The sequence below is a fragment of the Chrysemys picta genome, chromosome 19, assembly GCF_011386835.1.
Source record: "Chrysemys picta bellii isolate R12L10 chromosome 19, ASM1138683v2, whole genome shotgun sequence".
In the NCBI taxonomy this organism is placed as follows: Eukaryota; Metazoa; Chordata; order Testudines; family Emydidae; genus Chrysemys; species Chrysemys picta.
The window spans coordinates 5203095-5215888 of NC_088809.1; the positions used below are offsets into that span (position 1 = coordinate 5203095).

The following is a 12794-nucleotide window of genomic DNA, read 5'->3' on the forward strand; positions in this document are numbered from 1 at the left end:
ACATATGACAGCCAAAACAGGACATCATAGTACTAGGCTGCACGGGCATAATATCATAGTGCAGTGAGCAGGGAGGCTCCATATGGCTCTTGTGTGATGGCTGCTGTGCTAATGGCTAGTTATGTTACCAGAGAGAGTGGAAAATTTCAGGGCGCTCTAAGAAGAGCAACAAAAATGATTGAGGCTGTAGGGATTGACTCATAAGGAAAAAATTAAGAGCTAATTCTTCATAGCTTGACTAAGAGATGACTAAGGTTAGGGACATAACAGCCTATGAATATTTAAAGAGTGCCACATTGGGAGTATGACTAGAAGCAATGGGAGAAAAAAATAGGTTGAAATACAGTGAAAACTCCCTGCTAGTGAGCTGTGTTGCTGTGGAACAGTCCACCAGCAGACATGGGAGTCCCATTGCTTACGACATTTCAAACCAGATTGGACAGAACTCTGGAAATTGTAGAAAAGAGAATCCTTGTATTGGCCCCAGGGGGACTGACTGATGACACAATAAGTAATTTCTCTTTCTAGCTGTTAAGAGTCTCTGTTCCCTAACTACCCCTTCACCGGGGATTCGCCTTCCTCACCCTCCAGCAGCAACATTACCCACAGCACCATCTTCAGCAGTAAATGCCACCCTACCTATTGCGCCCAGGTTATTGTCTATTCCCTTTGGCTAGTGACCAGTGTTGGGCTTGTATTTTGGACCCAGACTCTTCACTCTCATTCTCTCACCAGAGCCAATGTCATTTAGTGATTATGGCAGGGTATTGGGCATTAGGACTCCTGCATTATTTTCCAGCTCTGCCACTGACAGTTTGTGTGACTTTAGACAAGTTGCCTGATTTTGACAAAAAGTAGTCTGTATGATTACTTTGGCAGCGACTACTGTTTGCCTGTGAAAAGGAGCAATTGTGAGCACAAACTGCCAGTTATCTGATCTGTACTATCCTTGATTTACAGACAGGGGAAACTGAGCTTCGGTAAGAGGTGTCACAGTGAGAGAACTGGAAATACCACCGTCATATACAGTATATTGTACATGCAGTTCTTTTTCAGAATCTAGTTATCTTCTGTGCCTCAGTAGGCTAATCTATAATCTAAGAAAATAACACTTGCTTATCAAATGGGTTTGCTGGTTTAATTAACTTTAGTAATGTGCTCTGAGCATCTTGGAGGGAAGGTAGTGCAAAGGAACAAAGTAATATTACTTAAATTGTATTAAGCCCATCTAGGCATTTGCTCTTTGCCTTTACTTTCTCCTTTGGGCTTTTGATCATCTAAAATCATTACAGTCTTGATGGTGTGATTCCACACTCTGCAAGACTGTGAAATGTTAATAAGTCCTGTTAGGGGTTATAAACCTTCATCCTGTCACAACGGTCACAAAGTAAATGTCAGATCTTTCTGATGCATGAATTTGCCCCACTGGAAAAATTCACATTAATGGCAGTCCTGTCCCTTTCAACATCATGTTGCTTTTGCTGCTTGAGAATATTTTTTTTTCCCATGATAATCATTGTAACTGTTGGTTATGTAATTACTTCAGCTAACTTTTAGAGGATACAGAGTTTGGAAAAACATGTTGTGCAATCGGAAATGTCATCTTCTCTCAGGACCATCTATTAATTTGGACTGAGCTTTGTATTCTCCTTTTAGCAGTTGAAGTTGGCAGTTCTGCGCATTGTCTGCGAGCAGGGTTAGGAGCAGGAGAGTCAGTCTCCAGTTCTTAAATGGGGAATGGCAGTGGGAAAGGAGAGCAGATGGAAAGAAAGTACTGACCTCTTAACTACTGACACTTCCATAATTAAATCCTGTACTGACAAACTTTTTTTTTCTGCTGTGGGATACTTCCTGTATTTAAAAAAAAAAAAAAGAACAGGAGTACTTGTGGCACCTTAGAGACTAAGAAATGTATTAGAGCATAAGTTTTCGTGGGCTACTGCCCACTTCTTCATCTTAATCACAGTTTTTAATCAGATCTCCCAAACGCTTAATACTGTTGAAAAAGAGTAGCAGATAATTATTGAATATTTATGGCTCAGTTTACATGGCTTTAATGTGTATAGGAAAAATAGCACATTGTGGAAAGTGCTTGTAAAAATATATATTGTTGTGTTTAGAGACTTAACATCTTGCTGCCTCTAGTAAACAGATGTTTTTCTTGCTTTCCGGGTTAACCCATTCTCTACTTCAATTCAGACCAAACCTGCTATTTGGCTTTATTTTAGACCTGTATTAACAGTAGTGCTGGACTGGAAGAAGCCAACCTTGGTGTTACTACCCCTGTTCACCTGGGAAATGATTGCAGTTTATCTTCCATCATTCAGGGAACTGAGATTTGGAATTGGCTTCTCAGTTCTTGTCCCCAGATTGTCAGCCTCCCAGTGAGTGTGGTATGAGTGGCCATATCTTTTGGTATATGGATGTGACAGGAGACAACTTGTTACCTGGGAGGTAAAATTCTAATTTTTTCTGCAACCCGAGGATAAATATTTCTGTTGAGTCAGGTCCCAGTGTTAGCTGGCTAGACTTTGGGTGTTTCAGGGATGTGAAGGGCATGCCTTTCATGTTGTCTGACTCATTCTTCAGTAGCAGCAGCTCTAGTATAACTATTATTTTTTTCCTAATTAAATTAATTTCTTAGCATCCCCTGCTGAAGAACCCTCTTCAAGGGATACTGTTCCCCTACTGGGAGGGCCAGAATTCATGTGTGTGACACAACTGGTGTTGCTGGGATACTGCTGTCCAGTCATGTACGTCCTAGTTACAGATGCTCATGTTTTGAAAGATGTAGTTTGGTGTGTGGGAATCATGCAGAGCAGGTGAATGGAGAGACAAAGTCCCCAGTGGCAGCTGTAGAGTATTGCAGTCAGTGTTTCCAATTAAGTCCACTAGGAACCTCTTTTCTCCCTTTCAGATTTGAATAACCAGGGTATGTGGCTCCACATACAGAACAGGCACTTCTTAATTTTAATGACCAGGCAGGCTTGGGCATCCACTTCCTGGGACCAAGTGTCATCCTCTGATTAGAAAACAGGGTAGAGTCAAATCAGCTACACCTCTACCCAGATATAACGCGACCCGATATAACACAAATTCGGATATAACGCGTAAAGCAGCGCTCCGGAGGGGCGGGACTGCGCACTCCGGTGGATCAAAGCAAGTTCAATATAACGTGGTTTCACCTGTAACGCGGTAAGATTTTTTTGGCTCCCGAGGACAGCGTTATATCGGGGTAGAGGTGTATAAAAACCTTCTGCTCCACCAGCCAGTGGTTGGGGTCAGAGGTTGTGAAGCTCAAGGCTGCTATTGTGCCAGGACTACAGTGTTGCCCATTCACTCTAACTGTAACCTTGCTGTCTGTTTGCTCACCCACAGTTAATTCCCACTGACATTCCCTTTTGGCACTAAACTTGTTTCTACCTTGTGACCATCTCATTTCCTGCCTCTGTTTGTATTATAAGTCTATGGAAGCTGGTGATAGTCTGCTTGGCTGCTGTAGTCTAAACTTTTCTAATGCATTGTTGAATATTGTGTTAGAGCTGTGTTAAAAGCACTAACGTTTGCAGGTGGCCCTGCATGAACTGCTTTGTGCTTCTTAACATTGGGGTTAGGTAAAGCGATGTACCCGTTTAACCACTTAAAAATGGGGTTATGTTCTTTTTTGAAGATTTCTCTCTAGTCTGTCATGTCTTGCTCAGAATCCATTGTTTGTCCTCATATCAGTCTTTTCAGATCATTAATTCTGCCGAAGGGGCCGTTCAAACCTTGCCCCAGTTGGTCTGTATGGATAAGTGAAACTGTGACCCTTAGTCCAGTCTGTCCTCCTGAGTTACAGAGCGTCCTCATGGCATTGATTGGATGTTGTGTGTAATACTTACCACTTAGTCACTGTTTATTAGGTACAGTAGTATTTCACAGTGCTTTCCAGACACTAGCTTAATGTGGTAGAGGAAGAGCTTATTGTCTTAGTGTGTTCTGGTTCAAAATCAGCCGGGGTGTAACAGTTTTTCCAGTGATATTTTGATATGTAACAGGCTTAAAGAAGCATGTTCTGGTCACATTGTTAAAGCACAGGGTATTGGAGTTGTACAGGAACTTGGCTGTAATACTTATTATGAGGTCTTTGAGGATCCCCTCACATCTCCCTTCCTAGGGGCATACATCACCCTCTCTCTTTGGAGGGTTAGAAGTGGTTTCGTCTGCAACCTATCAGTGCCATTCAGAGCACTGTCTGTGTCAGCCCAGAGGAGTTCATTAAAAAGTAATTCAGGGAACTGGCTCTCTGCTTCATGATCCACCCCTAGGTTAGGCATGTTGTCTCCTGTCAGCTTACAGAGTGAGGACTCTGACCTGTGATCTCTGTCGTGGCAGCATGCGGTGGTGCAGCTCTAGATGCTGGGCCAGCCAATTCACTTGCTGCGTGGAAAAACATGGATGGCAAAAACTCAACCTGAAGCACTTTGAAAGGGAGTAAGAATTCATTCTTTTGTGAGGAGGAAGTGAGCCTGGCTATAAAAATGCAACTTTTAAAATCTCAGCTGAAAAAGGTGAATAAAATGGGTTTATGTTCTGAGTGTGTTGAGTTCCTGTCTGCTCCTTAACATGGAGTAAAGCCAAGTTCTTGCTTTTATAATGGAAGAATTAAATTAAGCCTCCTTATTTGCATTTTTTCCATTCTGAAATTCACTAGGAAAATGCGAAATTACAAAACTGTGAGGATACTGGTTATAAAGTGATGTCTGTTCCCAGTTTGGAAAATGGTACAGAATTCATTGATACTAACATTCCCTTTAATTATTCTAAATCAATTACTTTTAAAATTGTTTTTAAAGGAAATAACTTTTTAAAAACGACTTCTGGGTGTTTTAGAGAAGGACAGGCAGAGTTTGCCCAAATAAGCACCACTGAAGAGAACTTGTACAGCCTCAGTGGCTTGCGTTTTGGCTATTAATATTTATACAATATAGATAAAAAGGACTAATGCAAATATGCATCACTCAGGTACTCACATTGTTCCTGATCTTCCATTTGGAGCTGCACAGATAGACCATTTTAACCCAGGCAGAGCCTTGTTGAAGTCAGTGAGGCTCCTCACCGGCACAAATGTTCAGTCCATGTGGATCTGATTGCAGGATCAGAGTTTTTAATAACTTGAAAAGAGAAATGTGAGGCATCCACTAAAATTGGAGGGCTATGAGCACTTCGGATTAATTCTTTTTAAAAGGCATCCCAAAGTCTTGTTGAAAAGATGAAAATGTTAGCTGTTGGGGGTTTTTTTAGATGACTTTTTTAGATGACTAGAAATTGGAAAGTAGGTCTGGTGAACAGAGGCATGACCCATTAAATGTAAGCCTGTGGTCTTTAAATTACTTGTCCTTTCCTTTGTGGGATTAAACAGTTTTAGCTGGAAGAGCATTTTAGTACTGGAATATATGCACTCATATCAAAGTAACCTATTATAGATAGATCTATGGAGATTTTGAATGCCTTTAAGATGTGTCCTAATTTTTTATTTTAATTGAATGCCCCCCTTGAGTTTTCAAGGATTAAAACATTTCTAGTTGTTACTTTTTATATTTTCTGTGGGCTTTTGGGAGAGTTATTAACGGTCAGATTATGAATTGTGTCAGTTTTATATCATGTGATGAGCTGACAATATCTTCCTCTATAGGGAGCAGAAGATCTGGGAGAAGAGCACTTACTTTGGTCTTGAATGTCTGCCGAGCTGACAAGATAGTAGACTGTCCCATTGGCTTAATACACAGAAGAGGAGGAAAACATCTGAAATACTGTACAGGAAGCTAAAAGGTATATTAATGTTTCATTTGCAGGCTGGTTTTTGTTCTTTACTGGCAGAAATTCATTCATGAACAGATAATTCGTGACTATCTAGTGGAGGAAAGTGTGTCCTTATTTTGATAAGAACCAAGGCATTGTCAATCTAACCTTCATTAGGGGCTTGTCCACACATACAATTCTGCAGCAGTGCATCTGTCCCGCTCAGTGAAGACGCTGATGGGAAGAGTTCTCCCTTCGGTGTAGGCACTCCATCTCCCCGAGAGGTGGTAGCTGTGTGGAGGGGAGAAGCCCTCCTGTTGACATAGTGCTGTATATACCAGGAATTAGGTCGATATAACTACGTTGCTCCGGAGTGTGGATTTTCCCCACCTCAGAGTGACATAGTTATATGGACATGAGTTGGCAGTGTAGACCAAGCCTACATTGTTGCCTCTGGATTAGTAACGAGTATGGGAGTGGTGGAGAGAGGCAATTAAATCTAAAGTAAAAAGAAACCTTTGTTTTAGATCACTGTCTCTGCTCTCCTCGGTGTGTCTGTGTCCCAGGCTCTGTTGTATTTACTTTACTGTGGAAAGAATGGACTTTAATGTTTAATTGGTCATTTGGTGTTGTAAAAAGGGAAATGTTAGCCCTTAGTGGACAGAGAAACTCGCAACTGGTCATTTGTTAAGTGCCTTCCGACTATTTTGTGTTCTATGAGCAGGATTTTAGTGGCCTGTCATGCTTGAGAACTGCAGTAAGTTATGTTAGGCAGTGTTATGAAGATGAGTCAGAACTGGATGGCTATCTTTTAGTGAAGATGTTTCTTTCAAGGGACCTTGTCAAGTTGATGCTAATAGCATTTGCCTTTAGGGTTGTTTCACATCTGTTCCAAAACAGTGTCAAATCTCTGTAGACTTCTAGTGGCTACAGTCTAGTTCTCCTGTGATAAATCACATTGTTCATGTTTAAGGCTGCGATTCTTTCACAGAGGTCACGGAAGTCATGGATTCCATGACCTCCATGACTTCCGCAGTGGCTGGTGTGGCTGACTTCAGGGTTGCCAGAGCAGCTGGGCCATCTGCTCGGGTGCCCCATGGCTAGCCGCACTGGCCGCTGCTGGAGCAACCCCAGAGCCAGCTGCACCAGCTGCTGCTTGGAAGGCCCCAGGCAGCTGGTCCCGGGGACTGCAGGAATAGCGTCCGGTGTGGCTGGCTCTGGGGAGTGCCCTGGGGACCGCTCGAGCAGCAGCAGTCCCAGGGCGTCTGGAGGCCGTCCGGAGAGCAATCCCTGGGACCAGCAGCTGGGGGGCAGTAAACCCCAGCACAGGCCCCCCCAGATCAGCGGGTCACCAGAAATAGAGATTTAGTCATGGGTATTTTTGGTAGAAGTCATGGACAGGTTATGGGTAGTGAATTTTTATTTATTGCCTGTGACCTGTCCATGACTTTTACCAAAAATACCCATGACTAAACCTTAGCCTTATTCAGGTTTTGTCACGTCTGTAGAGTTATTTCTATTATAAGTGGAAGAGCAGGGGGATTTTTGTGTCTTTTAAAAACGTGTCTAAAATTGTAGTTTTACATCACGTAGCTTTTCTCACATTGGTCTAGTTACTTGCAGTTTAAATTTACACTTAATATTTGTGTGATGGTAACGCCCGCTGTACACACATCCTACAGTGACAGAAGGGGTTTTTCCATCACTGTAGCAAATTCATCCCCTCGAGAGGCAGTAGCTAGGTCAATGAAGAATTCTTTACAGGGGTTAGGTCGACTTAACTAACCCTGAGTGAGGTAGCTAGGTTGACCTAAGTTTTAGGTGTAGACCAGGCCGAAGAGTTGGACTTTTAAAGACCTGTATGCTGCCCAGCTCTGGGATAAGGATTAATGTGCTAATTTTGGGTTATTGGTCCTAATGAAGTCTTGGCCTTGGACTTACCCTGTATTGTCTTTGAAAACCATGAAGTTGTTAAAACAGTTTAACTTGTTTCCCTGGTATTTAAACATAACTGGGAAGAGCTCTTCCAAAAATCTTAAGGTGCAGTGATTGAGGAAATAAGGGATTCTCAAGAAGCACTTGTTTACCTCTTGCAGTGCACTGTTTGCTCCCCCAGACTGGAGACCGAAGTACGTCTCCTGTATGATTTTTCAGTCACTGTGAGTTGGAAGATGAAGATACCTTAATGAGTTCCTGAGTGAATTGAACATCTCCAGGTTGGTATTTTTGGAGATTAGCTCCAGGGCAGGGCATTCCAGCAGGCCCCTCACAATACTGAAAGGAAAGATTTTTATACACCAGCCTGACTCTGCTTTAAGTACAGTTGACTGGAATTCTAAATCAGGAGTTTTAGTTTGGTTTTATTTTGACACCACAATAGTTTGTTGTTACGAATTATTTGTAATTTTACTGCATAGTAACAGCCGCCATTGTTATGAGCCTTTTGTTGTTGTTGACAAAGTAACACTTTGACTAGCAGTAATTGTCTTTGTGATGAAAAATGTTATGAATCACACTAAAGCTGAATAGAGTATTGTGGGGCTGGGTGGGCAGCTCGCCAAGAACCTTTTGTGGGCGAATCCCAGGATCGCCCTAACACACACAGTGTAAGTAGCTCAGATGCAAAACTAAAGGAAAGTTGCCTTCTTTAACCTTACTTTGAATTATTTACTCCACTATTCGCCGGTCACTGCGTTATATTAGGCTGCTTTCTGTCTGGATATGGAATGCATTTCCTTTTCAGTGCTCATAAGAGGTGAGGGTCTGATTCAGTGCTGGGGCTTAACTTGCTCACCGCACACACACATGCACCTCTTCTGTAGATAGATCTGAGCGGACTGTCCTCAGGTATAGCCTTACCTTTTCTCTTTGTTCTGGGTGAGGCATCACAGCGTTATTCATTAAATACTTGGCAAAAGATCACAGAGGATGCTGAGCGACATATGAAGGGTTTTAGGTGGACACCAGTAAACCAGGGGCCACTGTCCATCTCTGGCCCCAATCATACAGGTAATACAGTAATTAAACTCCATGACAGGATCGGTGTGTCTGTTAGGCCTCAAACAGATTAAAATGTCTAAAAGCTGAACTTGCTTTACTTTCTGCATGTGCATCCTTCCACTTTTTAATCACAGCGAGATGTTTGTATATTTGAATGTGTGTGAATTAAGTAAAACAAAAATAACTTTTGAATTAAAAAAAAACCCGGGCAAAGTTTAACTGCACCACAGTCAGACCTGCAGTGTGAAAAGCACTAAACTCCCTACTTCTCAACCCAAGTTCTTAAACTTGCTGCCTGGGCCCTTTATAGTTTTGCCATAGAGTAAATGTACTTGGGGCCTTCTTAATGATTATATAACTTACAGAGGTTTGCTAGGAGATTATTTATGTGCTTTACTGTAAACACTAATATGTGTATTTGAGGTAACATTATACAAAGCTAATCCCTTTCCAAGCATACAAGGTAAGATTTGCTCTGTTAGCTGGATTTGTATAGTACTGAGCCTCTAAGCTCCTGGGAGCTGTAGATTTTTCCTGCCTTTAAAGTGTTTAATGGACAGCAGTGGAATTCAGCTCATTGGAGAATTGCATGGAAACTAGATTGTAGCATCAAACCTGACCAAGCACTTTGTATTTATATTGCACTAGCTCCATTTTATTGAAACATAATTAAGCAGAGTGTACAGACACAATCTTTCCCCACTGTCATCTGTTTAAAACTCTCCTATCTTGGAGGCTAAAACTGTGCAAAAGAAAGAATTAAACTAAAATAAAGAATAAATAGATCTTATTTATGCAGTTTTGAAATGCATGTTGGCTACGTTTGAGTGATGCATAGTGCCTGTAGAATTTTGCGGATCCCAGAGATGAGCAGTCTTTCAACTTGGCTCTCAAAAACCACTTCCCTAAGGAAATGGTATCTGTATAATCATCAGTAAATGCAACTGTGGTCCTCCAATTTCACTATTTCCTTTTGCAGCCCCAAGCCTCGTAAATCTCTCTTGCATAGCCAGTTAATAAATGTGGTCACTAGAAATGATACGGTCTGCCACTTCGTGGAATTGCTGCCCTGCTGGAATCAGGAGATGGTCAAACATTTGTCCCTGTGTCACATAGCCACACCCATGCCATGTTCTGATTTGTATTGGTGCAATTCCACTGCAGGCAATGGGGTTATGCTCGTGTAAAACTGGTGTGGGTGACAAATTGGGAGAGTCTCTGTCTGCTCTGGTAGCAGTTCTGAGAACATCCTTGAACGAAGGATTCTCATGTGACAGCATAGCTATGTTGTAAAGCTGCTGCTGTACCATTTCAGCCCTGTGTGATCCTTAGGGCATGGCAGGTTTTGCAGCCTCTCAGATATCTATCATTCTACAAAAGGAGGCTTTTGCAAGGTCACATTGCTTCGTCTGCTGTTGGTTTAGTCCTTTTGGAACCCTTTAGCATTTGACTAAACAGTTTCTATTTGCAAAATAACTAGAACAGTTTTACTAATTTGTTTAAACACTATGTTGCTCTTGCTCAATTGTTAATTATGGGAAAATATTTCTTAGTGGAAAGACTGCATGAGCGATTACTGACGTTTGGCTGATTTTGTTCATAAAGCATAGATCTTTGTGCAGGGAAATAGGGTATTTAGTTAAAGGGATAACAACTTAAAAATCACACTTCCACCTGAAAATATTTTGCCAGCTAGTGTAACAAGTAACACACGAGACTCCTACAATTGAAAGAGATTAAACTATAATATAGATAAAAAGGGAAGGAAGAATAACTTGGTGTATTTGCCAGCACTTTTGTGTGTAGTCAGTTTCTTCTGTTTGTGTGGGATTTCTTACACAGCAACAATGTTGTTGAAAAACATTTGTTAAAATAGTAAAATGAGAATTGTAAAACTACAAAAGTCAGGAAGGGACATTTGGGCCAAGTCCTAGTATCTGAAACATATTTCAACTTATTTTTTAAATTGACTAGATTTAAAGTTACTGCTTCCCCTTAAACAGAACGGAGAACCTCTCATTCCTGCACAGCTGAGTGTCCACTTGGTTCTTTTTCCATGTTTGTAACATAAAGGAAAGGAAAAATAAATACTTGTCTTGAAAACTATTTTCGTTTCCTACCAATGTGCAGTTTATGTAACTATCATTTTAATAGTCTCCTCTTCCTTCTGACATGAGAAGCCTATCAAAAACTGTAAATCTTATTTTGTCAACCAAGAGAAACTTAATGCAAAGAAGATGTTTTAGCTTCCTAGAGTATTTCTTCCAAAACAAATTTTGAGAGGCTATTTTAAGATGCAAGAGTTAAATTTTAAAGTAGGGAACTTCACGTGGTTGTGGGGGGTGTTTTGTTTGTTTATTGCATAAGAACTGTCAGCTGGTCAGTAGAAAATCTCTGTTGCAACATTATATTTCAGGCTGTCCTCCCACATGTTGCACCACTTATCCTCATGAATAAGGAAGAACGTAACTGGTTGTTAAAATTCTTTAAGGATGAAAAGATGTAGACAAAAGGAAAGAGCAAATAATGAAGGAAATGTATAATTTTCAGATTGCTTTAGAAGGAGGCAGGTTTAGAGCATGCTTTTACTGTTTTTTTTATTTTAGATTGTGCTTTAGCAAACAAGGGACAAATCTATATCCTAGTTCTTGAATTAGGTTATTTTTATTAAGGATGTGAACTATTTTGGTGGCTTGTTGCATGCATGATTAGCTCCTGGGCATGTTGCCATCATGTGGTCCGATCTAGTTTCTGGTGTGAAGAACATTGAGAATATGGTTTCAGTAAGTATTTCAGAATTAATACAAGTAGGGTTTTTCAAGTTACAACTTGGCTTTGTAATTTGGTCAACTGCAAAGCAAGCTGGTAGCATACCATTATCTGTCTGAGCTCCAGCAGCTGTAGTGGTGTCCCTACTTTCTGTGTTCACCACACTTCCGTTTTGTCCCATTAAAGGAAGCTAGTGCTTAAATTAACTGAAATTTGTTTTCAGTGACAACTCATGGAACCAGCAAAAATGGGGTGGCTTGGATGTTGGCGCACTGATGCAGGATTTCTCCTTTTCATCCTCAGAATAAGTAATAAATGGAATCTTGTCTGTTATGAGTAATCATTATACTTACACTTTTTTCTGGTTGCTATTAGATCCTTGTAAGTGACTGATCTATGAAATGGCAGAGAATGGAACAGATTGTGACCAGAGACGCATAGGAATGATCAAAGAACAGCACAATGGGAACTTTACAGGTAGGCTGAAAATGGCTGTTCCTCCTCCAGTCCAGTCAATCTGGTACCTGCAATTACCCTCACAGATTCTGAGGGAATATGTGGGTTGGGAAACTTAGCCCAAGTAGAACTGAAGGGGAGACTGACCTAGAATATACTGCCTAAACCAATTCTGTATCCTTACCATGCACAGATCCTATTGACTTGAATGAGTGTATGCTTTAGGGCTGCAGCATCAGGTGCTAATTTAAAAAAATATATATTTTGGCAGGTATTTGGGTTTAGAAAGCATTCCAAGCAACCCAACCCTTTGACACCAGAGTCTGTTCTTGGACATTGAAAAATCTACCCTACTTTGGGAGAAACCCAAATTTTAATTTCTGAAAGAGCCCTTCTGTAAACTATAGTTTGCCATTTGCTAAAGATGAATTGCTGACAAAACAATTAGCTTCTCTTGGTTACTCTTTGCAGGTGTGTTTCTGTCAGTAGGCCATTTCTTTCAGCTAACATAGAACTAATGCTTAGAGCATAGGATCTTATCTTTTCATAAATAACCTGTTGGCTGCTTTGTGCTGTATTTCATTAAAATGATCATAATCTTATCTTGTTTCCATCTGCTTCATATGGTTTGTCTGTGTCAGTTCATGCCTCTATGTAGTTTAGCATTCTGGTTCTTTCTCTTTCCTTACCTACCCTGTCTCTAGTCACTGGTCACTGTATATGTATACTCTGGTCTTCACCATTCTGAAACCAGTGGGTGCCAGTGCCATCTCTGTTTGCTTTGTGTC

At 40.9% G+C, this 12794-nt stretch overlaps 1 protein-coding gene across 5 annotated transcripts in view; it reads left to right on the forward strand.

The window, feature by feature from the left end:
• The window catches only part of VMP1 (vacuole membrane protein 1), an 84310-nt gene that overhangs the window by 895 nt on the left and 70621 nt on the right, over window positions 1–12794 (forward strand). For 2 of the 5 annotated variants that reach the window (XM_005298788.5, XM_005298787.4), the window contains 2 exons: window positions 5675–5811; window positions 11926–12027. In XM_005298788.5, coding sequence (XP_005298845.1) covers window positions 11952–12027 — 76 coding nt within the window. In that variant the 5' untranslated portion in view covers window positions 5675–5811; window positions 11926–11951. Of the gene's footprint in view, window positions 1–2917; window positions 3196–4373; window positions 4551–5674; window positions 5812–11217; window positions 11565–11925; window positions 12028–12794 lie in introns of those variants that run through there. The other 3 variants (XM_065573528.1, XM_042857911.2, XM_005298789.5) reach the window with 3 other exon arrangements.